The sequence below is a fragment of the Pteropus medius genome, unplaced genomic scaffold (assembly GCF_902729225.1).
Source record: "Pteropus medius unplaced genomic scaffold, Ma_sr-lr_union100, whole genome shotgun sequence".
Lineage (NCBI taxonomy): Eukaryota > Metazoa > Chordata > Mammalia > Chiroptera > Pteropodidae > Pteropus > Pteropus medius.
This window is the reverse complement of record NW_024349519.1, coordinates 6026025-6051613: the sequence shown is the minus strand read 5'-3', so window position 1 is coordinate 6051613 and position 25589 is coordinate 6026025. Positions and strand designations below refer to the sequence as shown.

Sequence of the window (25589 nt, the reverse complement as noted above, 5' to 3'; positions counted from 1 at the left end):
ATTATTGACTTATCTATGGTATAGTCTATATAAAGCTTTCAAGTGCTGAACTTCTCTAGATATGGTAGCCAAGGTTTTACTCTTTATACATTTTAATTCCTAAATATTTCACAATCGCTGTTGTGTGTCACATACACGCACTTAGAAATATAAAACAAAAAAATGAATTAAAATTTAATAATTATAATTGGCAGTTTCAGAATAGATATCTAGTCAAAAAAATCCAATGGGTAAATAAATGATTGCAGAGAAAAAGAAAACAACTTACATTCAGCAAGACAAGCATTCTGCTTGACAAATGCTTTTATATTAGAAAGTACCAAATTTATTACAGGTTCACAGTCCCTTTCTCTGAAATCCATGAGGCCAGATAGATTTTTAAAGCCAAAATTCCTCAGCTCCACTAAGCTCCCTTTTTTTGGTCTGGTCATTTGGGTCTCTATTGTGTTGGAGGCTTTTCCTCAAATATTTGTTGATGTTGATCTGTCTGTTCATATTTGAATGTATTCATATAAACTTTTCTATATTTTATGGCAATTTTTTTCTCCAATTATTTTTTGTTTTAAATTTGGTGAATTAATGGGTAGAACATAGAAACTAGAGTCCAACACTCAATCATTTGTCTGGTTTCCTCACTGAAATCTAAAAAATTCTTTGCTGGTGAGTGGTTAACACTTTCACTGCTTTTGTAGTTTTCAAAGTGGAAATACTTTTCTTGCTTTTAGTAATTAAAAAATAAATAAATGTTCTTTTTAAGAGCATTCAAACAGTATAAAAATATACAAAGTAGAAAATTAAAGGCTCCACAATCCCATTCCCCTATAACTACCTGCAGAAGGTATGGGAAAATTTACTCATAAATAAAAAGACAAATAATACACGAAAAAATGAGGCAATTATTAACTCTAGGAAAAATGTAATCACAGCACAATTGTTAATTCAGAAGTGAACAGTATTTACATGGTCATAAAATAAAAACAATAAGTATGGATTTAACTAAAAGTTTTAACATAGCCATATTGAGAAGATGGAGAAGGGCAGTGGGGAGAATAGGAGACTGAAAAATCCTTCTTTATCCCTTTATGAATTAAGTGGTAAAAATATATGTATTTTATTTAGCAAAATGTATGTACATAGGAAAGAAGTTAGCTGGTTCTGGGGAATGTAACTTGGTGCCAAAGGCAGGGCAAATTAATGCTGTTTGGTTTTAAGCTTTTTAGAGCTACTTTACTTATATTTAATGGGAAATTGCAATGTATCTAGATTGGGATAAAGAGAAATAAGGTGACAAAACATCCATATTTAAAACCAAATCTCTTGAAAAATTAACATCTAACAAATCATTCAACTTTTTCAGTCTTTATCTAAAGTTTTTGCTTTAAAGATGAAATTTATTTTAAAAGTCCTTTTGTAAACCAATCAGACATGAATAAACTTTTTTCTTGGGATGATAATAGCATTACTATGATTGTATCTTTTTTTATTCAAATAAACTGTTTTCAAGATGAACAGTTATTAGAAAATTTTGATTTTTATTACTCTGCTAAGGCAAAATAGAAACATGATACTTTAGAGCTTCTTTTCAATTTCCTCTTAACTATTTTATAGTAAAAAATTATTTGGTACTAAGTATTCTTATGCCCAAATTCTAAAAGTAATCTTTAGTTCCAACTAAACTTGATACTCCAAAATAAAAAAAGTTTTTAATGATATTTACATAATAAATATAATTTTAATCGCTAAGTTCTTCTTCATCACTGAAATATGTGCTTTTCTTTATCCTTGGGCGTCTTGAATCATCTGATGTCGAGGGACCCCCTGAACTTGGTTTCCATTTTTTTTGTTCTTCTTCAATTTTGGCTTGCTGTAATGTGAGTCAGAAAACAAAACAAAACCAGGAAGCTGTTTAATATTATTTATGGCATATTAATTTAAAACAATGCAAAAACACACACGTGTCAATGCTCCGTACACTCCCAGCCTGTGTAAACAATTCTACTCCATCAGGATATTCCTCCCTCACTCCTGAGTTATTACCCAGTCTCACCATGTTACTCAAAATTATTATAGGAAATTTCTATTAATTAACAGGCACATAAAATGAGGCCTACTTTCCATCCGTGCTGGAGGTGGGAATGTTACCTAAAATATATTAGTTACCTAACAGGAAAAATAAATTGATGTATGTATATACCAACTACATTAAAATAAAATACCTGGTTATATAAAAATTAAGAGATAAAAAAAAGTTTCATATATTTGTATTAAGGCCTTTAACAGTCAAAAATATGTTTTTGGTTTTGTTTTGAAGTAAGGCTTCTTTTAAAACAATGTCTTTGATTTAATAAAATTTTTTCTATTGGGCTAAACTTATTTTTAGCAAATAGTTCTGTTCAATTCTATAATGAAAAAAAATTAAGACATTAAACATGTTGTGGGGCCCTTAAAATCTAGAAAGAACTAATGAGAACTTTTCTATCATACTGCTCCAAAGACCTTAGAGATATAGCCTGTCTCCTAAAGTTTAGGAGATGAAGGGGAAAGACAGGTTGCCACGATGATCAATAAAGTAAGCAAGGAATATAAAACTAATAACCCAAGGCATTTATGGCATGGTGCCTTTTAAAAGAACTATTTAGTACCTGGAAAGCTATGGCCTGACTGAGGCTGTCAAGAGCCGGATCTTCCCCTTCATCATCACTTTCTTCTACTTCCTCACTAAATTAAAACAAAAACAAAAAAACATAACATCCTTAACCAGCAGTAAAAAGACAGAAGCAACACAATAATGTATTTAGTAAGACTGGATATACATACATTTCTTCTTCTGGTTCAGGAATTTTCTTTTTTTTCTTTTTCTCTTTCTTCTTAGGAGGTTCACGTTCTCCAAGCATATTTTTAGGACAGGCATAACTTAAGTGTCCACTTTCCTTTTGTTTCCCATTGAAAAGGAAAGGAAAAAAGTACTATATTTATTAACAGAAACTTGCCTGGTACCCTAAGACTAAAATTTTAGGAAGAAAATATATTATCACACTGGGAACATACATGAAGAAATGAACAAACTCATTACTTTATTATTCAGAAGGAGAAGATTAGAGACTAGAACTCCTAATAAGCTGTTTTAACAATAAGGGAGTATTTTAGTAGCTCACTTATAAAAGAAGTAAAAGAAGTATTCTTCCTTCACACATTTTAAATCTCAAGATTCAAGATATAAAACAATTCAAAATTTAAATGGATTATCTACCTTAAATATAAAAATTTTAACTTATTATTTGATAAAATTAGGACAAAACTATTTATAACTTCCAAGATGTTGCTTAATATTGTTTTAAAATCAAGTGGAAAATTTTAAGTTTTCCTCACTTTTCCTATTAATTTCATTTTGTTCCTTTCATATCTAGATTATACCTGCACTGTCCAATTGTGGTAGCCAATAGCCCTAATTCTCTTGTGGTTACTGAGATCTGTTTGAGTCGATATGCACTGTAAGGGTAAAATACACATTGGATTTTGAATATGAAAAAAGAATGTAAAATATCTTAATTTTTAAAAATATTAATTACATAGGTCAAGTGATAATATTTTAGATGTAAGGTTCAATAAAAGATATTAAATTTTACCTGTTTCTTTTTTTAATGTGGCTACTAGAAACTTTAAAATTACATTTGTGGCTTGTATTATATTTATATTTGACAGTGCCAAAAAATTATAATGAGCTAGAACACTGAGTTGTAAACATAAAACAATGAACTATATGAACTATAATCTGTACGTTAGCTCACTAAAATATATTTAAGAAGTAATATGTGAGAGTAATGGTGTAAGGAGAGATTCAGTCAGGATTAGAATAATGGAAAAGAAAAATAATCATGCTTTTCAAGTATATTTAAACAAAGCACCTAATGAGACTATTTACTTTGTATACCTGGGGACATGGCTGAACCCAAGAGGTGTTATTGTTAATGAACTGCTGACAGAATGTATTTAGAGAAGCATTTTCCAAACTGTTTTTGAAAAAGAACTATACCAAAAAATAAACATGTCCCATATTTAAAAAAAAAAAGATTTAATTGTGAAATAACTCTGAGAAAAACCAGGCTAAATAAATGTAAACGGATTTTTTGGTGGGGAAATTTTTTAAGAAATATAAAAATGTACAAAGTATAATATAACAAATCTATGGAACCATAAACCAAAAAGATAGATTAACAGATTCATCTAGGATTTCTCAGATTATTTAATATTTACTGTGAATATGAGGATATATACTAACCTATCTGACTATAACTGCTCATCCCTCCCTTCCTTTCTTTTCTTTATTTCCTCCTATTTTAATAAAATTCAGGACTCTAGAACACAGTTTCTGAAACATTAATTTAAGAGGTAACAGAATCTCAGGAATTGACAGAATGTACCCAAGGGCCTTCTTTCCTCCCTCCCTTTTTTAAATCTATTTTTGTGGCGGGGGAGAGGGGGAGTTATTAGGGAATGGCAGAGGGGAAAGGACCCTAATCCATTTTCTTGTATCTTCTGCATGATTTTATAGCCAGAGCAATGTCTCTCAGTAATCTTCTCCCCAGCTCTCCATTAATAGCTCTAGACCCTGTTTTTTTTTAAGTATTTTATATATACATGTGGATGAAAAAAGGGATTGTATGGAAAGTAGCCTCACAGGGTTATCTGATCATAAATTCCTAACTAGACAGGTCATGGGGGTAGTTACGCCCCAGGCATTTAACTTCTTTAGTAAAAGGTTATGTTTGTCTTAAGCAAGCTGTGTCCATTGTTTCCGTGTCTAGGTTAATACACCTTTGAAATGCCTCTTTTCGGACTTTTTTTTCTAGTACATGACCACCCATTTGGACCCCTTATCTAAAGTATAAAAATACATAATCTCAACTGTTCTGTATTCCAATTCCCCCCTACCCCTTGCTTTCTCTCACCTTCATGTAATCTTCCCTACATTCCCTCCTTAATTTCAAATGCATAAAAGAAACTGCAAAACTTATTCTCCAGAGCATTTGAGATCTTGCTCCCCAGCATGTCCTCAGTTTGGTTCAGATAAACTCTTATAAAAATTCTCAACGTTTCTTACATTGACAACATTTTGGGAACGGACAGCAATGAGACCCAGACTGAAATTCTCTTGGCATCATATGGGCCTTGTGCAAAATTATTCTGTGGCTACACATCACCAAAAGTTCAAATGGGTAACAATAGATGATAACTAGATAAAATTTGGGGATAGTTACAAAACATTATTAATACTAATGGTAAAAAAACAACCAAAAACTTTTAAAACATAATATTCCATAGAGGATAGGTCATATGATGTTTACACTGAACTGTGATGCTTAAACACTGGCAAAATATTATAGAAACAGGCAATATCCTATTAACACAAATATTTTTGAGTCATCGAAACCTTTCAAGACAATAATATTAGTCAACACTCTTTAATCTAACAATTTTCAGAGATTTAGAAACTAGAGAAAATACTACTCTTATATTACCCAACTCAGTTTATCTTTATATACATTTCAATTGAGTTTACTTAGATGAGTCTAGAGTCCCAAAGTAAAACAACTTTCATAACCTGATTTTAGCCAGCCAGGAGATTTGGAGAGCACAAATAAAACACTGATGTGAAAAATACCTTAAAGTAAACTATGACAATTATATTAAGTTTTAGGTATACTTACCCCACATTCATAACACTTAGACTTATCAAAGTAGTTTCGTCTTCGGATGAACTCAGCTGCTCTTCCATTGTCAATAGCAATGCTTGCTTTTATCACTCTACCAAATAGCTAAACCAGAGTAAAATGTAAATGCAAAAAGATGTATTTCATTGAAACTCAAAACTACAGTTATTTGAATGTATTTCCTCAAACCTTCAATTCCATTTTATTTTTTTAGATTATTTTAGCGATTGCCTACTTAGATGTACAAATTCTATCCTGTAAAATAGATTCTTATTCCTTAGATTCTACAAATGTTTTGGGAACCCAGTACGACTTTGACCTCTTTTCTTTTTCCTGAGTTAAATACCCTCAGAATCTACTGATATCCATCCCCTACCTCTCCACATTTTTTGCATGGATAAGCATAAAGGCTTTTGGGTTAAAAACCTTGTTAGGAATGAATGGCTTACCTGTTTGTTGTTTATTGCTCTGGTACAGTTTTGTGCAGAGTCTTTATCCAAAAATAAAATAAATGCAACCCCTTTACTCTTCCTGGTATCTTTATCTTTCATTATAGTAACCCTTAAAGCAGAAACAAATAGTTCAAAATAATGAGGCAGCAATAAATGAAACAGATATTAATAATAATTTGGAAAATCTAAATGTTCAAAAAGGATTAATAAAACATTTGCAGTAAGATAATTCAATACATTTGACATGTACCTATCTCTTTAAAGTCATGGGATATCAAGAAGAATGGAAATGAGAAAGTGTGATACTGATTTAACAATAGTGAACACAGGTACAATTAGAAGGATGTGATAAATCAAACGTTAATAAGAGGATGAAGGATGAAGGGATTACAGAGACAAGGAATCCTGAAGAGTAAGCATAATTCCTTTTCCCTACTAATTCTCACTCTGCAGAAAAACAAAACTAAGGTATTCTCTTCTACACAAAAAGTTAAATCACTTACTTTTTTCTAGGTTTTAGAATCTAAGTATATTCTTGATAGTCTTTTAAAGAATCTCCAGGTCTGTGGTTCTTAGTCATACCACTCAAGGTACCTAAGTGATAGGGATGGTGATAAGAACACAGAGCCTGCCCTTTCTCCTGACCCCTTAAACATCCCTCCTGGCCTTTGCTCATAATTTGTCATTAAATATAGTTTGAAAAATAATGTTTAACAGGGCTCTTTGGAGAAATGGCTGATTCCAAGGTTGGACAGGGTAGGTACAAGGTGAAGTGGAAATAATTTCTCCTCCTTTCTGCGAGTCTCTATTGAAATCTACTTATGAATAAACAATGCCTCATTACATACGTTTTAATATAAACCCCTTTAAGAGTGTCTCTGTAACCTCTATTAAGCCTAGCTCAATATGTTAAAAAAAAAAAAAAAAAAAAGAGATGCAAATGGGAAAGTAATTTCTCAAAAGAGTGCATCTTTTTGTTTATTCATGTGGTCATTGACTCACTAATAATATAAAGGCAGTAGGACAATGTCACTGCCTCATTTAAAATTCTTTAATGGATTCCCGTGTTCTTAGGATGAAAACCAAGTATCTTGTAACATGGCCAAGAAGCAAGATTAGGAACCTGCTTCCATCTCTGGACCCATTTTGGACTTTCTCCCTCTTGTTCACTTATCTCTAGTCATATTGGCCTGTTTCATGATCTCATTTTATTTTCTCTTACCACAGGGCCTTTGCACAAGCTATTTCCTGTACCTGAAATGTTCCTCTCATTCTTTTTGCCTAATTAACTCTTACTCAACTTTAGGTTTCAACAAAGGACTTAGGTAAATCTACCCTGACCTTCTAAACTAGGTCAGGTCTTCCCTGTTTTTAAGTACTAATAACTCTGTCTTTAATGTCATAGCATTCTCATGGTTTATAATTATATTTGTATGGAAATTCATTCAGAGATTCTGATGGGGGAAAAAAACAAGAAAAGGTGATATGGTTATGGGAGTAGGCTCTGGAATCAAACTGTTGGATTTAAATATTGCCTCCACCACTAACTGGCAATAAAATTTTAGGCTAACCATGTGTTTCAGTTTGGTCACTTAACTTACTGTTATTTTTTTAATAATTATTTTTATGTATTATGGTGACATTAACAATCCAATGTTTCGAGTGTACAATTCAACTGTACACTCACATATATACACTGCATTGTGAGTTTTGTCATTTATAATATTAGAATAATAGTATTTACGTTATTGTCAGAATTTAATGATATAATATAGGTAAAGGTATTAAAACAGTGACTAGCACATTTCTGTGCCCCTTGTTACATATCATCATTATTAGTATCTTGATTGATAATGACAACTGTTTGATATTCTGAAGACCCAAAAATTTACCTATAAGCATTTTTGATGATTTTTAATAAAGAAGTAAGTTTAAAACAAGTTAACCTTAGGATGCGAATGAACCTCGTGTTTAACATCCATTTATCAAAAGCTATAAGAAAAAATAATTAAGATACATGTCTTCTAAATTCTTAGAATTTCAAATATGACTTAAAATTTATACCAGAATATATATTGATTATAAGATAGTTAGAATGACAGTATCTTGCTTTTACTTCTTTGCCCTATATATGGTTACTTGGTTGATTTAGATTAGTGGATTAAATATAAGAACCTCAGGTTCCCTTTATCCTTTCTTTACTCTCAATCTCAATTGATATTATCATCTCTACCATTTCTGTATGATTCTAGTCTTTCCAATAATATCAAAACTTTCTATGAAGGCAGAGAATATGTTTTCTATATATTTATCAGTCTCATAAGACACTCTGCAAGCCATATGAAGTGTTACAATTTACATTCTAATGATATTCTAAATATTATTTACATTTGTTTGACCAATGATAATTCACTTACAGTATAATTGATAGCATATCTTGTAGTAACCAACATACATAACTTATATATTATATTGGATAACAGAATCAGTTTTAGTTCTCAATAATGTGGTAAGAAATTGCATTGTTTGAATACATAATGGCATATAAATGAATACCATGAAATAATTAAATATGAGGATGTATCTTTATAGTACAAGGAATGATATTTATGTGTCAAGTTAAAAAAAGACAATAAAATTGTATGCATATTGAACTGAGTCTTTAAAAAAATTGTCTATACATGTTTATATGCATAGAAAAGTGACTGAAATATACATAAAAATGTTAACAGGAGTATTTTTTTCTTTGTCATATCAAATATTTATTTTATAAAAAATAGTAATTCTACTTCCATTAAAAAATAATAGAGAAGTAAATTAAGATAAACTAAATTAAAGTTTCAAAATTTGATGTGAATACTTACTTTACAACTTTGCCATACTTGGAAAATATCTGAAACAAAATACCACATAGTAATTCACAATTTAGTTTAAAATCATAAAAAATTAAAATTTCAGGTTGTATACACTCACCATATTGTTAGTTTATGAAAAATTTTAGCCTTAACTCTATAAGGCATGCCCTAGAAGATATATTTTTTTTTAGTGACTATTCTTTTTTTGTTGTTATTGGAATCAGAGTATCTGCCTCAGTTCTTAAATTGCATAACATGCACATACACACTTCATGTGTGGTAGATCAAAGGGACACGCACTGCACAACTGCTGTGCTCCTATGGTATATTCGTGGCAACTATCGACCTCGTCATAGCTCCAGCACAGCAAAACCTTGTGCTTCAAATATCACTATTTCTAGCTTACCTCCCATCCCCATCAAGCAATCACTGTCTCATGAAGACAGATCATTAGAATGCTTATAAAACAAATAAATAACTTCTATAATGAAAAACCCATTCCCATCAGTTTCCTTCTTCTGCCTACCCTTAATATGTTAGTGGAACTTTATAGTGGGCCCTTTCTTCTCTTTTACCACTGCACTGTCAATCTCATCTACTTCCATTTCAACCACTACCTAAATACCAATAGTTCCTATTTATTATATAATGCTTCTTAGAAAAGTCTTTAGAATACATTAATATATGCAATATATACAATAATAAATTTTGAGTTCTTTGATTAACTTGTATAATGCTGGAATGTAGTATAACTAGATCACAGTGTTAGCCACACTGAATTCTGAAAATCAGTAACAGACTGCTTTCCATGTTACACTTTCTCTCATTTCACTCAGTCCTTACCATTACCCATGTAGGCCCTATAAGGTACCCCTGCATGGGTTTACCTCTGACTACCCTGCCTCTTCTCTCCACTTGATTTACTCTGTGTCTAAAATGCTTGTCTCTTAGACATCTGCGCAGCTATCTTACTTCCTTCAGGTCTTTCTTCCAAAGTCACCTTCTCAATAAGGCTTCAGACCACCATGTAAAATTTTACCTCCATTCTCAACCTATCATTTAATAACCCTCCTTTCCTGCTTTGTTTTTCTTCCTTAGCACCTAACATCTTAACATTAACTGAGTATCTAACAAATAACATCATTTGACTTTTATATAGTTCACATTATTTCTCTATCTTGCTTATCGTGAGTGCCAAAGATTTTAATCTTTTTGTTCACTGATGAGTTCCTAGTACCTGTAAGAGTGCTCAGGATACAGTAAATGTTCAAAAAATACAGAAATGTCTATTTTGTAACAAGGAAGGAAACTAAAGTTCATTTTCTCCTGTTCTTTGAGACTCAATCTCTCTTAATTAATCAAGTACTATGGATCAACTATGCAGCATCTCTCTACTTAACATCTACCTAAAGATGTCGGCAGAGAGAAGAGGACACACTTTGAAGAAAGGATTCATGTCATTCTTTCCAGTTCCTCTCAAACTCCAATCTGCAGGACAGACTTTACAGGAATTTTTGTTCTAAGGTGAAGAAGTGAAAAAAGACTTTGGAAGGGATTTTTTTCCTTCTCAATCACACTTGTCCAATTTGAAAACAAAATTTATTAAACTGTTAAGTTTCTGCCACATATGGAAATTAAGATACACTTTCAAAATCTGAGGGTTGGGAAAAGGATGTTTGCTTTCAACATCTTTTTCCTCCAAAACCTCCACCCCACTACGAATTTTAAAAGTAAGCAATCAGGAAAAATCAACCTATCAGAAGTTGCTCCCACTCTATTATGTTAGCTGTGTCTTCTGTGTTTATAAAGAACTTGTTATCCTCTAAAAGCACTGCAGATTTTCTCTGGAAATTATGAGTATATAATTTTTTTTCACTTACTCCTGATTGCAATATAGGTGTTTGGTATTAACAGTTTAAGTGCTTTGGAATATACTTATTAAGAATTTTTGCCAAGGAGAACTGTATGCTTAAATTATATGTTTCTCAAATAGAGATTTCAGAAGATAACAGTACTTAGACTAAAACTTACTTACCCGGTATAAGTCATTGTTGGTCAGAGAAAAGGGTAAGTTGGATACATACACTGTACTTTTACTTGGGGCCAATCCACCACTCATTTCTAAAAAAGAAAAAACAGACCCAGTAGCAATCTAAGCCAGGTATTCTTCATTTCAAATAAAATCAATACAGTCAGTCACCGTTCTAATTATGCCAGATTCACACACCTTCCTCACTTCTTACTAGTAGTTAAGAACAAGGATTCCAGCTGGGTGAATTAAGAAATTCCTTTTTTCCAGACACCAATTAAAAGAATTTTCTGGTCCTTTCATGTGGATTCTTCACTCTAACCTTTTCAGTGCTGATCTATGGCATGAATAGAGGGATGAGATTTAAACGGATGAAGACTCCGAGGTTACTCTTAACCTCTAAGGCTAAGAGCAGGAAAGTGCTTTCAAATATGCATAATACCTTGCCTATACACATCAGAAAGAGCCTGGAACCTCAGAAAGAACCTTAGCCATGATTTTCACTAATACGATGGTTGGGTAACTTCTTGGTTGTCTTTATATTTTTCTCTGGCGTGGTGTTAAGAGGAAACTTTAGCCCCACATTTTGATTTACACATAGTTCTTTCAAATCACTAATTTTGCAGATTATTCCTAATTTATGGAATTATACATTTTGTTATATGAATAGGTTTCAATACTTTGAAGGATACTGACCTGTATATTTAAGTTTACAAATATAATCCGTAATTTTCATACCTAATTATACAAAGTCAGAAAATTATCTTAAAGTTATATCTGGTTCAACCAAATTCAAAGTTTCGATTTAAAAAGCGTGTGTGATATTATTTAAGATAGGGGTACAGTCTATCACAAAAGGCAAAATATTGAGTCTAAGGCGTGCCAATTCGCAAAGTAATGCGAAAACTGCTTGATACATGGGATGCTTTTGGGGAATTAGACAACTTCAGAAACTCAACATTGATAGGTCGTTTTTGAAATTTTCCCATTTGAAATTCTACACGTTAGCCCTTTTAGGAAGAACTGCGAGGGCAGCCAACGGCAAAGGTGCTGGAATAAAAAGGGTGGCACGAGAAAGGACACATCGTTTCGGTGGCTGGGTCTGGAGAGGGGCCCGCAGGAGGAAAGGCCGCAGCTGAGGAGCCGTTTACCTTCAGGTGGGGCGAGCCCGGGAGATCAGAAGAGCGTGAACCCTCCGCTCCGTTGGGACTCAACCCCGACTATTCCTCGCCCCTGGCATCGGCCTTGGCATCACGGGTACTGGGAGGGGTCATGCGCCGCAGACGAAATGGTAGCATACCGCTTCCCGGCTCTCGTTAGACCCAGGCCCCGGAGGCGGGCCCAGAGGCGGGCGCTTTTGCTGACGTCTTTTTGTGCGCCGGAAGTGCCTGCCCGGAGAACGGCGACGAGCGGATTATCACTTTTACGGAGTCTCCCCATAACCTAGAGTTGGTGAGCGCGTTTTACCTTTGCGACAGGTTGTCGGTGACAGGCGTGAGGGGAGACTAGTGGGGGTGGCGGTGGGCAGGCGGGCGCCTCCCGCGGTGGGACCTGGAGTCTCCCGCTGCATTTGAATCGTGTAACAATTCTGCCCCTGCGGTTGAGGGCGGAGAGGTGCAGTAGAGTTTGGAATAAAGGAAAGTGTTAAGTCTGAGATCTAGGTTCACTTCTCTTTAGCGCCTTACTGTGCAAAAAGAAGCCTTAACTAGGTAACTTCAATGACCCCAGATTAGTTAGGAAGTCGGTAAATTCACAGAATGTGTTCGACGTAACCCAGTTCGGTTTTAGGCACTTTGAGAGTTACAAAAAAGTGTACAGCAGGCCTTTTTCCGGTGTATATCTTAATCTAGTTAGGGAGACTTGGATTCAGGAATGATTCATCTTAAGTATTGGTATGGACAAATGTTGAACTTCTTGGCACCCTTTTTCTTCCTGTAAATCTATAATGGGCACGCACTGCTTTTTTTCCCTTAAGAGGCTGTATACAGACAGGCCCATCATTCCTAAAGAAAAATCAGAAAATAATGCAAGGTAGTTTATACTTAACTTCTACCCACCAGCACATTACAGACCAGGCCTCTAACCACTCCAAGGGAGCCTGCGTGCCAGCGGCCTGGAACCCAGAGCCTATCCTGGAGACTGCACAATCAATCCAGACTGAAGCTGATGATGTCTTCTAGAGAGACGGAAGTGCAATCCAGCCAGGGTGCAGCTGAATTTTGAGAGGCCTGAATGCCTCCACGTCCACAAGGGGACCGCTGGAACTAATTCAATTGGCAAACTTGTGGCGAGCCAAAACTACCATGCTACCTATCCCTGTTATCCTTGGTTACCGCCCAAGATGTAAGCCCCTTTGGTCTTCTATGCTTTACTCTTCCCCATGCTGCTTTGTGCTTCCCTTTTCCGTGATCTAGGCTATCACTGCTTCTCCCTCCTTTTCTTCCATATTTCACCCTTCAACACAGTTGTGCTCTCCAAAACCTCTATTCCCTGCTTGACAAACTCTTACATAGTAATTCACCCAGTTTACTAAAATTGTCTTTCATCTCCTGACCTTAATACTTGGCTTTTCCCTCCAGCCGTTTCAATTGAGCCTCTCTCTGACACCTGTATTGAAGGTTAGGTGATGGCTGTAGCCATACTGAACTGATTTCACTTCCTCAAAATACTTTTGTCTCCCCTCAGGGTCTTTGCAAAGGTGCTTCTCTCTCTGTGGCATTTGTTTTCCCTGACCTCCCCTATCTCTTTCTGGATCATTCCTGTGCCTGCTAAAGATCACTGCAGCTGTCAGTTTCTCTCAGGGATGTTCCCTGACTTCCCGTAGGCAGAGTTAGGCAACCTAGCCATGTGCTAAGTGCCCTCTATATCCCTCATCATAGCACTTATCACATGTATCTTAATTGCTTGTCTCTGCCTTTTCCTATGAAGCTGGACGTAGGGGAGGGACCGTATTTGTTTTATTTATTTTTGTTGTTTATTTTTGTAACTCCAGTGCTTAATAGGCAGTCAGGTATTTCTTGAGTGATTGTAATGTTGCAGTTACAGTCTCAGAAGTTAGGCAGTTGAGTGTCATCTCCTGACTTTAAGATATAAAAACCATTTGAAATGGTCAGCTACTAGTCATTTACAGCTCATTGTAGCTATGTGAGTATATGATCCCAGTACTGGCAGGGCATCCAGTTTTTTCAAGGAAAGTTGGAAATACAGTTTTTATTTTAAGTGATACCTTCTAGTTTTTAAGTTTTGCCAGAGTAATAAAATTTTATTAAAAAAAAACTTGGGGCAAACACAAGTCACATATGGTTTATCAGTCACCAGTTTGGAATCTTTTAAGTGTTTCAGGGTTTAGAAATAGGCTTTGTAGAGAATAGTAGATTTCGAACTGGGCCTTGATAGATGATTGGAAGTTGAATGAGAGAATGGAAAGAGATATTCTAGTTTGGGAAATAAGTCATACAACTCCAGGGTAGTTGTGTGTTACTTTGTGGCACAGTGAGAAGGCTCATATGAATGATCCTTCTGGAGAAAACAGGAGGTTAAGTGAAATAATAGAGGGGGCGTATGGAGGGCAGAGAAGTTTGGGTTTGTTATTCTCGATCAGGGAAACCAGATATAAACGATGTATTAGCAAAGTGAATTGAGTATCCTTTTTAAGGGTGAAATGGCGGGTAAAAAACTAGAAAGAGGCTGACCAATTAAGACCAGCCTCCATCTAGATGTGAAATAAGATTTTGATTTGTAAATATCTATAATCAAACATCTGGTATTTCTGTCTACTTGTATAATTTTAGTTACTTGATCATTTACAATAGACAATCAAAAATCTACTATAAGTATTTAATGCAATGTGGATCTTAGAAGTATTAAAAAGCATTGAAAATTCAAGTAACTTGTGAAACTAGTAGAGAATGCAGTACTTTCAGTGCTGATATGTGGTTCCTTATGAAGCGGTTAATGGTCTCCTTTGCTCTAACCTCTTTCTGTTCTAATCCATCTTGTTTACTGCCAGGATAATCTTCTGGAATGACATAGTGCACCTCATACCTTATTTCTAAACTTAAAAGCCTGTAGAGAGCGCCTCTAGCTTTTTTTTTTTTTTTTTTTTTGCTATGTTGTATCATTTAATGCTCTGGAATTTGTTCTCTCTGGTCTTACCTGTGTCATTTGTAAAACAATGTGATATGTTGGAAAGGGCTTAGACTTTAAAGTCATGCAGGCCTCAGTCTGATTCCAGGCTCCATTTGGTTCTGGGATTTGAGTTTTTCAGAACCTCCATGTTTTATCTAGAGTGAGAGAGAGAATACCTACTTTAGGGAAAGAAATGAAAGCTTGTTGAATACCTATGCAGATCTATTTCCTACTTCTTTGCAATGAGAATCTTCTCTTGTCAGTTCCATCTTTCTTATGTACACATTGTCTTCCTTAATTCCTTTCCCTTTTCTTGGATGCTGTTCGCTATTGTTATCCACATTTAAGCAATCTATCAAGATTCTATTTAAATTTTCTTGGCTTTCTTAACTTCCATTGCCTACAGTTATCTCTGAGCACTGAGCAGTGATTCTAGTCGATACTTTGATCTGTTCTGATCATTTTAATTGGCATCAATGTTAGTTTTTTCCACAGACTTTAAATAATTATGTTCTAAAGTTCATTTTTAATTTAGTTGACTGGAATTTTAAACATTTTCCAATAGAAATAGAATTATGTAGTTTTTAGGTTCAAGACAGCCCTTAAAAGCTTCTTGTTTCAATTTAATATGTTAGGAATCTGTTTACCTTGCTTTATAGATCATTGGATCTCATCTTGAGATGAGATAAGATTTTTAAAAAGTGACAAGGTCCTACCCCAGGCCAATTACATAGGAATGTCAGGATAGAGCCTGTGCATCAGTATTTTTTATAGCTCTTTAGGTGTGTAGCCAAGGTTCAGAATTACTGCTTTAGGTGGTAGAGCTAAAAGAGTCTCACTACTACCTTTTGCTCAAAAATGAAATGACAAGTGTCATGAGAAGTGTGACAGGAACTATAATCTAATAGTGCTCATTGGAAGTTTTCTGAATAATTGAAAGGTACATAATATTGATGTTTCCTAGAATGGCGCTCATATGAATATTATGTTTATTTATTTGGACAACATTTAATAAGTACCTTTGCTAAGCAATAGGAGTAAGAGGTACACAGAATGTGCCTTTGCAAGTGGTATTTAGTTTGGGAAGGAAAAGAGGAAGAAAAGTAAATTGAATATGATATTATATTGTACTATTACTGCAGGGTGTTTTAAGAGGCCTAAGGAAGGAACAACTTTATTGTTTCTAAAGAGTATAACAAGAACTGACCTTTGAGCTGAATGAGGAAGATTAGAGGATGAAGGCAGGTAAGTAGAAGAAAGATAATTCTAGATAGGGGAGAAACATGCCAAGGTGTGGTGAGAAACCGTGGCACTCTTGCAGAACAAGAAGTAGGTGATATGTCTGGAGGTTCTGGAGACTGATGAGGAAGTGGTAGGAGTTGAAGCTGGAAAGGCAGGAGCAAGGTCATAAATAAGCCTTTTTCAAGTTTTAGGATTGAGACTTCATTCTTTAGGATAAGGAGAACCATGGATTTTTAAATCAGATGTCTTATCATAATGAACACTCTGGCTGTAGCTTGCAGGGTGGGAAGGTGACCCCAGAAGGAGGGAGACCAGTGTTTCACTACTGGGGTGTCCAATGGCTAAGTTAAGAGAACCTGAACAAAGACATTGGCAGCAGGGATAGGTAAGTGTGGATACACGTGCTTTATGTATTGAGATGACAGAAATAACTGGATTTAGTGAATAGTTAGATATGAAAAGTTTTAGGTCTCGTATGACTCCGGTTTCTGATTTGGGCCTTTGGGTACTTGGTGGTGTCATTGACCAAAATGAGGAAGACAGGAGATAAAGCAGGCTTCTGAGATGTGAAGAACTGTTTTGGCATTTTGAGTTAGATGTGTCTGTGAGACATACTCTTGAAAGGACTCAGGATGGAAGTGGAGATGTAGGAATAGTTTATCTAAAGGGAGCATGTTACCAGCATTAATAAATTCACTCCATGAGTACTGAGCACATAGGTTGTGCAAGTTGTTCTAGTTGCTTGATGTTAATGAACAACATAGAGATACCTGCTTTCATATAGCTAGTAATACTAGTAGTAAGGGACCAATAATATACATCAAATGTAAATTAAATGATATCTTAGATGATTAGTGCTATGAAAAAAAATAGCAAGATTTTTGAATCTGGTAGGTAGGTTATATCAAAAAGATGTTAAGGTGACCTTGAAGGGTGAAGAATTAACCATGCAGATACCTGGAGGAAAGCATTTTTGGTGGGGAATTGCCATTGCAATGGCCTGTTGCTCATCTAAAGTATGAAGTCAAATGTGACCTTTCTATTTATTTGATAGCCATGATGGGCTATCAAAATAGTTTTTGAGTGAATATAAAGAGAGAAAGGATTGGGTTTGGGGAGGAGGGAAAGCTATTGATCCTGAGTGTATTTAATACTAGAAACTGACTAGAGCAATGTGCAGTTACTCTATAGTCTAAGCTGCTGCTATAACTAGTTTGGATAAAATGAACGACAGATCTTTCACTGTCGCCTTGTCTGTAGATTCAAAGTGTGATTGATTGGTTTGACAGAAAGATATTGTCTGTGACTGTTTTCTTGATTTCCAGGCTTATCTCACAATTCAAGTCCTCCCTATCCTCTGAGCCCTCAGTTGAATTTAATATAAGAATGGTTGAGTAGCTCAATGGAGTGTTCTAAGAAAGACTTATTTTTTTTTTTCTGGATTAAATATACCATGATGGTATATTAAGTATTATTGAATATGACATAAGAGAATGAGGTTTTTTAAAAATCTAGAACCAGTTATTAGCAAACTTCTAAATGAAGCTTACATTCTGGACACTGTATTCTAAATCTGTTATCTACCTAATTGTGATGTAGAGGGTCCTTTCATTTTTCACTTGTATTCTTCAGTTTTTATATCTTGTTGGATCAGACAACTTTACTGGAGTACTTCTGAGACTCCACTAATGGGAGGAAATTAGTGAAGTGATGACAAGGTAAGTAACATGATCACTTCACCGGACATAGGAAACCTTTTTTTAAATTTAGCTGATGTGGCTTCTAGTTGCAGGATGGGTCAATTTCCTAAATCTGGATAATATCATAAACAACATGTACTACTAATCAGAAGATTACAGTACTCATCAGCTATTTTAAAATCCTTCAAAAATTACTAGGTGCTATTTGAATTTTAGATGATATAACATATTCTCTCTCTTGATTACTCTGCAGTGCTTTCATCATCATATCCTCCTCCTCTATCTAATACCTTTTCCCTTTTGTTGTCTTAATTTTAAGATCCAGCTTAATACTCATCTTTACAGTCCAGTGTTCTTTCTTTTGTATGCAATCCCCAAACTGTGTCTTCTGTTTCACTAACAATACAAAGTTGATATGGAATCTTCTATTTATATTCTTGACCCAATTATATAGATTTGTTAAGGATGAGGGAAGTTTAATAATTTGATGTGGACCTCACCAGTGCTGTTTGTTTTTTTTTGGTGTTTTATACTCTTGAATGCTAATTATTTTGCTACACCATTCTCTAATTTATAATAATAGAACATTATATTGTGTTCTATTTTTATATTCTTTACCGTGAAAATACAGTAATTTATATAACAGTTAAGCATCATATTCTGATATTGCCATTTTTTAAAAACAGCATAGGTATGGTGAGAGGACATTTAGAAACTACCTGCAGATTCTGTAAAGATATTAATATTTTAGTATACTCACCAGTAAGAGATAACTTAAAAGAATGAAATAATTGATTAAAGAGGATTACTTTATAGCCTAATGTGTACATTTAATCACTATTATAGACATTTAAGTCATTTATTGTTATTTGTAGAGGAGACTAATTTCTCTTTATAAAATTATTCACCATATATACAGTAATTGAAAATTTAAATTAAGATCTTTAAAAATTGTCAGCTTTTTAAAGTAAATAGAATTTACTAAACATTTCTACTTGAAACTGTGATTTCCATAGCTCATGTAAGATCAGTACTCCATTGGGAAATCATCAGGTATGGAGTCAAATATGCAAAGTTGTTATAGGATTAACTGTAGGACTTGGAAATGTGGTAACAATAGTGCAGTATCTAGCTGTTTTGTGGATACTGTTTGTTTCTTGTAGAAATTAAGTTCATTATAGAAAATTTAGAAAATTTAGTTAGGAGTTTAATACTAGAGAAGTTCACTTAAAAAAATTATTGGTAAAACGTACATAAAATTTACCATTTTAACCATTAAGTGTTCAGTGGTATTAAGTACATTCATATTGTACAACAATCACCATTCAACACGTTGCATCTTCCCAAACTGAAACAACATACCCATTTAAATCCACATCAGATAAATTTACTTTAGGTTTTTTTCTGCCTCCATTTGTTGAAGCAGCTCAGAATTTTAGCTCTTTGTTTTAATCGTTAATATTTAGCTCTTCCACCTATGAATTTAATTGGTTACTTGGCTCTCGATATATATTCTAGACAATCCTATTTTGAATTCCTATATGATTATTTCACCTTATTCTAGCTGCTTTGTTTCCAATTGCTAGGTTTTCATCAAAGTTATACACTTTTAATTTATTGCTGCTTTTTTTTTAAGCTGTAAATTGTGGATTAATTAATTAGAGTTGAAATACTTTGAGGTAATTACAATAAAATTGTTGTCTTCCAAACTGCCAGACAGAAAAAGGCAACAAGATTGGGAATGACCTATAAATTTAAGACTATACATATAGTTTTATTTCTGTACTCTCCTTCTGAGGCACTTCACAAAATCTCTGCAGCAGCTAGGTGAGCTTAGGTGAGTTTACTCTTTCAGTAATAGAGCCAAACTCCTCTGTCCTTTGAATTTCTTATAAAATGTTGGGTAGAGCTACACAGTCAAGTAGATTTAGATTCACTTTTTTTTTTTTTTAAAGGTAAGACTATTTCATAGATTCACAATTTTCATCATGAATCACACATTGCCTATTTTTTTGTTTTGTTTTTTATTTTACCTAAGCTAGTTCAGTGCACTTTATTTATTTGGGGGAAAATTTCCACTGTCAAATTTTTACCTAATAAGTTTAAGTGTTTTTGTTTGTTTGTTTGTTTGTTTTTAAGTTAGTATTCTATGATTAATTGGTGATTGTCACCTTAATTACTTTTAAACATGGGACCATTTACTGCCAATATAAAACTGTAGAGACTTCCAGACTAACGGTGACATTTTTTTTCAAATATGTGGTATTTAAAGCCAGTGTTTTTAATATTCTAGATAAAAATGGTCTTAAACATCTAGTACATTCCTTTCAGAGATAAGGATAAGAGATGTCCTGCCCAGCTTTCAACTGGCAAAATTCGGACTAGAATTCTTCTAACATAATTTTATTCTTATGAAAACTAGGTGGCCTCTAGTGGTCAAAATAATATCTTCTATTTTCTATTTTTTCAAAGGTGTATTTAAAGGGAATTTACTTGTTAATGCCCACAATTTTTTATTTCGTGAATTTTATTTATACAAATAGTGAAGATTTAATTATTTTTCTCCATTGGTTGATTTATACAGACACAAATCCTTATGTCTGTATTTCCTCCCCTCCTACAGGAGATTGTTGAAAACTTTAAATTTGACTCCTGAAAGGACTCAAGTAAGTAGTATAGTAGTTATTCTTACATTTTTGTGACAAGCCAATAAATTTTAATAATTTATTGTTATATCTAGTTAAGAAACTATGTAGTACTTCTTTAGAATTCTTGTAGTTTAATTTTCTTTTTCATTAATTACAAAATCTTATTTTTACTTATGTTCTCCATTAGTTCATTAATTTATATTTATAATTTTTGCCATCACTTGACACAATATGCTTATTAAATAATTTTCAGGACCTTTAAAAACAATTATTTTTATAATGGACAATAGAATGTATAAAATATTATGCAGTGAAAATATTTGCCCTGCTATACCCCAGCCACTCAGTACTCCCCTGAGACAGGCTATGTGACATTCTCTTGTTTATACTCCCAGAAGTCTGTGCAGAAGCATATATATTTATACCCTGCCTTTTTTTTCCACTAGAAGTGACACCATACTCTACATGTTAATTTGCCCTTTGCTCTTTTTTATTTAGCAGTGTATCTTGGCATTCTTTCTGTATTGTTATATATAGGGTTACTTTTCTTTGAAATGGTTTGCTCAGTATTTCTTTATATGAATATATAACACTTTATTCAATCTATGTCCTCCTGAAGGACATTTTAGGTTGCTTTCTATCTTTGTGGTGCACATATGCAACTGTACATAGAAGTGGAATTGCCTGGTAAAAGTGTATGTGCATTTAACATTTTTAATAAATATTGCCAAATTGTTCCCAGTTGTACCAAATTATACTTTCTTCATTAATGTATAAGAGTGTTGCTTTTCTTACTCTCTTCAAAGCACTTCGTATTTTTGCAGAGCTTTGGGCGAAAATTGGTACTGCATTGTAGTTTTAGTTTTTATCTTCTTTATTTTGAAGAGAGTTGAGCATCTCAAAAGATTGAGCCATTGTATTTTTTTTTTTTTTTTTTGTGAACTGTCTTCATAGCATATGTCCATTTTTCTTTTGGGTTGTTGATTTTTTCCTGTGATATAATTTCAATTTGCTGCTGTTACTATTTTTCTGCATTGTGTCTTACGTAGGATAAACCTTACACTTTAGACTGAAACCTTCAATGTGTTCAGTAAAGGTGGGAGAGAAGTAATGTTGACAAACTCTTTAACTTTTAAACTTCCATCAATTATTGTACCTAATAGACTGGTTACTTTGAAATAACATCATTAATGATATCTGATGACAGACTTAGAATTCAGGTTGATTTATGCATACTGTTAAAAGCTAATTTGTAACTTAAAGAAATTAAGATTTCCCTAGCCATCTTTGGTTAGTTAATTCATTTTAGGGAGTCTGTTTGTATTAGAAAATATCAAAGATTTGCTTTACAGAGAAAATTAAGATTGTTTGTACTATGATAATGTCAAAAAGTACTCTCTTACCTTCTAGCCTTTATGTTTTCCTCAGCCTACATTAACCCAAACTATTAGAATTTTATACTGCCAAAATGAGTTGACCATCCTTTTTCCCCCACCCTTAGTATTGCATCATAAAGAGCCACCAAAAATCTTTTGACATGTCTTCTCTGAAATATTTTTCTTCACAGATCTCTGGCCTATGCATTTGGACTTGTTGCCCTATTTTCAATGTACAAAAAGAACCCAACTTAGCTAACTTAGTCCCATATTTACTTCTTGCTCATGATCATCCTTCTACACAACAAGATGGTTCACAGTTCTTGGCTCAGAACCTGTTCCATGATTATTTTATGCTCTCCTGGTTCTACCCTGTTAACCATTTATGTCACCTACTCTAGGAGTTGTCAGGGTACTGCCTGTATTTATTTGGTAAATAAAACTTTGTTGGAATGTGGCCACACCTATACATTTATGTACATTGCTTATTGCTTCTTTAATATTAAAGCAGCAGAATTGAGTAGTTGTGACAGAAACCTGTGACCTACAGGGCTGAAAATATTTTCTGGTCCTTTACAAAAAAATTTGCCAACCCCTGGTCTATTGTCTTGCCATTTCATATAAATGACCTTTGGCTGTTTCCTGTACCCTGTTTTCATCTTCTCTCTTGTTTGCCTTGTCTTCTACTTATTCACAGATTCTGTTTTCATCTGGTCCTGTAATGTACTGCATTAGCTTCTACCCAGAATGTGTCAATTCTCAAAGTAGGAGGCCTCTCTGTGCATCCCAAACGTGAAAAATGCTGACAGAACTTTTAATTTCAAGTATTACGAGGTGCCTTTGCATTAAGATAAATTTATAACATTAAAAACAAAAATTGAGTAGTTTGTTTCAGTGTTTGTTGTTTTTATAGGAATTTTTAATACCTTTTTTCAGTTAAAATCACTATTGAACATAATATAATATGTAAGATCTAAGAATATAGAAAAGCAAAAAAAAAATCATATTGTATAAACCACCCCCAGGACAATTTTAAATAACTTTAAAAATAGCTTTTTTAACTATTCCTAAAATGAATCTTTTCTAAATTTTACTATATGAGAATGAAGAAATATTTGTGGTCTTATGGATCTCCCTCCACAATTGATGGAAACAATCTTGTTGAAGCTTTATGTAGCCTTGGAAATCCAAGGAAGGTGGGGCTTGTGTTGTTTTAAAGAAAATTTTAGAATTGGAAGACTTGCCTTAATTCTTTTTTTCTTTTGCTCACTTAGATTTTTTTTTTCTTTAGTATCTGGAAAAGATTTGCTTTGGAAAGTAATCATTTACTTCTTTATCTTCTCTATCACTTCCTAAAAACATAATTCTTTGGTTTCTTTTTTGTTCTTTAGTGGCTTACAGAAGAGATGAAATGTGGTCTGGGGGACGATATGACTGTGAAAGGCTTCCAAGAGAACGAGTACCTCCTCGAAGTCACCCTGGTGTAAGTTGTTTCTACATGTAATTCAAAACCTAGAGTGTTAAGTGAATTTGGTACACCAAAGCCAGGCTTCTTAATAAAATCTTCAAGTGCCAAAAATATACAAGTCTAGGTTGAAATGTAGATAGATAAAGTTTATCTTTTAAAAGTTAAAAGTTTGAAAGCCAACATTCTATTTATGTAGAAAATCCATATTTTATATTTCTTGTTTAAATTTCTAAAATAGAAGGTTTATATTGAATTTAATTAGTGAAAATTTTAGATTTGATAAAGGTCAGACCATCAGTTAAAGTATTTGAGCACTTGTTGGCTGTCACCTATTTCTCTATATTCCTGAAAATGTTTGCAAATTGGATATGAAATTCTGAAGTAAGGGCAGCTCAGGGGCGGCAGGCAGTCCTACTGCTTGTCTCTTTTGTCACTCTGGGAGTTTGGGAATTTTGAACCAGGTCTTTTCTCAAGGAGTGTGCTATTTTGCTTATTACTGTATTCTCAGCACTATATCTAGTACCTGGCACATAATAGGAGCCCAGTATTTTTTGAATGAGTATGTGCACTTTCTCCCTAAAATCCTCTATAAAGACCCAAAGGAGGGTTTGGGGAAGGTCAAGAAGCCATCAGTCTTACAGTTTTGCACAGGCCCATTCTAAGCACCAGGGGATTGGATTTGTGGTCATGGTATGTGGATATATTATGGATTCATTATACACCGTCAAAGAGAACAAGTATTTATTTATATATTGGTTATTTTTTAACTTACATATTATAAGTAAATCCTTAGATGGGTGATGTTATCTTCAAGGTTGTCATTTGACCTAGGTTACAGCTTAAGTTGGGGTTGATCTAAAATGACTTAAGAAGGAAAAAATGAAAAGGCCTACCATATTTCAGAATGAGCAGACTTATTACTACGTCATTTATTTCCAGGTTAATTTATAGACTTTGGTTCTAATCAAAATCTCAATTCAAATTTTTTTTCAACTTGATAAAATTACTTTATCGTAATACCTAGAACGACTAACAAGTGATGTAGATAAATATAAGACTAATGCAGAGATGAGAAAAGGGATGACATCAAGAAAATAATTTAATTTTTAGAACCCCATCTGCTCAAATTTATGTCCCATTAGGAATTTGTTTTTCAAAGATACTTAAAAGAAGTTTCAGTGTGGGTATGTCACCAATTCGATATATAGTTGGGTTTGTTTTAGTTTTCAAATTTGGGGGATTGCCTTTTTTTCTTTTTTAGTTTTTTTTTTTTTTGAAATTTAACACATTTACATGGTTCCTAACTGTAAAATAAGGTAATTGAGAGAGGGGATGACTTTCTTTAAATGTTAATTTATTATACTTACACATTTAACTATTGCCTGCTTACAAGTGATGAATTTTATATATTTCCTAATCTTCAAAATAGTACTTACTGTTGAAAGGTACAACATTTATAGAACCTAGTAAAATGTTTTAGATACCATAAAATGTAGGCAGATTTATATACAGAAATATAATTTCAGACAACGATGGGAAATATGATGAAATGGGAGAAGTTGCAATATAAAGTCTTTATTACACCATTCTGCCTTATGTGTGCATGCTATGTTATATTATAGACCATATTGCAGTGGAAGTTGGCTTAAAGAGCTGTTAAGACTGGAAGCAGAGAGAGCCTGCCAAGGGGCTATGCTAGGCAAGGGAGCTATTTAAACAAGCTAGGGAAGAGTGTGTTTTAAGATGGGATAATCAGTTATATATAATATCAGTGTCATAAAGACTAATAAGCATCCTCCAGATCATGTTCGGTCATTATTTGAGTGAGAATAGATTTGAGAAGTTCGTGTCTAATAGCCTTTGTTTTTCTTTGGAGTACGAGGTAGGAAGATCATCTGTTCAAAGTTGAGGAGGTGGAGGGACACTTGAGGCCAGCATTGAAGTTTTGGAATAGCCATTGCAGATATCTCCTGACCAGGG

The 25589-nt window shown here is 33.8% G+C and overlaps 2 protein-coding genes across 24 annotated transcripts in view; one reads left to right on the top strand and one right to left on the bottom strand.

The window, feature by feature from the left end:
• Window positions 1-167: 167 nt before the first annotated feature.
• Window positions 168-12395, bottom strand: ZCRB1 (zinc finger CCHC-type and RNA binding motif containing 1). Of its 2 annotated transcripts, none has more exons than XM_039882292.1 (8): window positions 12199-12395; window positions 11054-11139; window positions 9028-9056; window positions 6161-6272; window positions 5709-5816; window positions 2818-2930; window positions 2643-2718; window positions 168-1864 (listed from the first exon to the last, which is right to left on the bottom strand). In XM_039882292.1, exons 2-8 carry the CDS (start codon window positions 11135-11137, stop codon window positions 1733-1735), a joined length of 654 nt encoding a protein of 217 aa, XP_039738226.1. In that variant the 5' UTR covers window positions 11138-11139; window positions 12199-12395; the 3' UTR covers window positions 168-1732. The 2 variants fall into 2 exon arrangements, with proteins under 2 accessions (XP_039738226.1, XP_039738227.1); XM_039882293.1 differs by lacking the exon at window positions 12199-12395 and adding an exon at window positions 6667-6757.
• Window positions 12363-25589, top strand: part of PPHLN1 (periphilin 1) — a 109708-nt gene continuing 96481 nt past the window's right edge. For 3 of the 22 annotated variants that reach the window (XM_039882288.1, XM_039882284.1, XM_039882279.1), the window contains exons 1-3: window positions 18049-18135; window positions 20741-20783; window positions 23533-23624. In XM_039882288.1, coding sequence (XP_039738222.1) covers window position 20783; window positions 23533-23624 — 93 coding nt within the window. In that variant the 5' untranslated portion in view covers window positions 18049-18135; window positions 20741-20782. Of the gene's footprint in view, window positions 12500-13107; window positions 13391-16317; window positions 16421-16691; window positions 16803-18048; window positions 18136-20740; window positions 20784-23532; window positions 23625-25589 lie in introns of those variants that run through there. The other 19 variants (XM_039882285.1, XM_039882275.1, XM_039882268.1 and 16 more) reach the window with 15 other exon arrangements.

What these genes read in the sequence shown, in the direction of transcription:
- ZCRB1 (XM_039882292.1), bottom strand. Translation starts at nt 11,137, where the DNA reads ATGAGTGGTGGATTGGCCCCAAGTAAAAGTACAGTGTATGTATCCAAC. An exon ending in AAGTATGGCAAAGTTGTAAA is followed by an intron (nt 6,273 to 9,027) that starts GTAAGTATTCAC and finishes TTCTGCTTTAAG; the next exon opens with GGTTACTATAATGAAAGATA. An exon ending in CCTGAACCAGAAGAAGAAAT is followed by an intron (nt 2,719 to 2,817) that starts GTATGTATATCC and finishes GTTTTAATTTAG; the next exon opens with TGAGGAAGTAGAAGAAAGTG.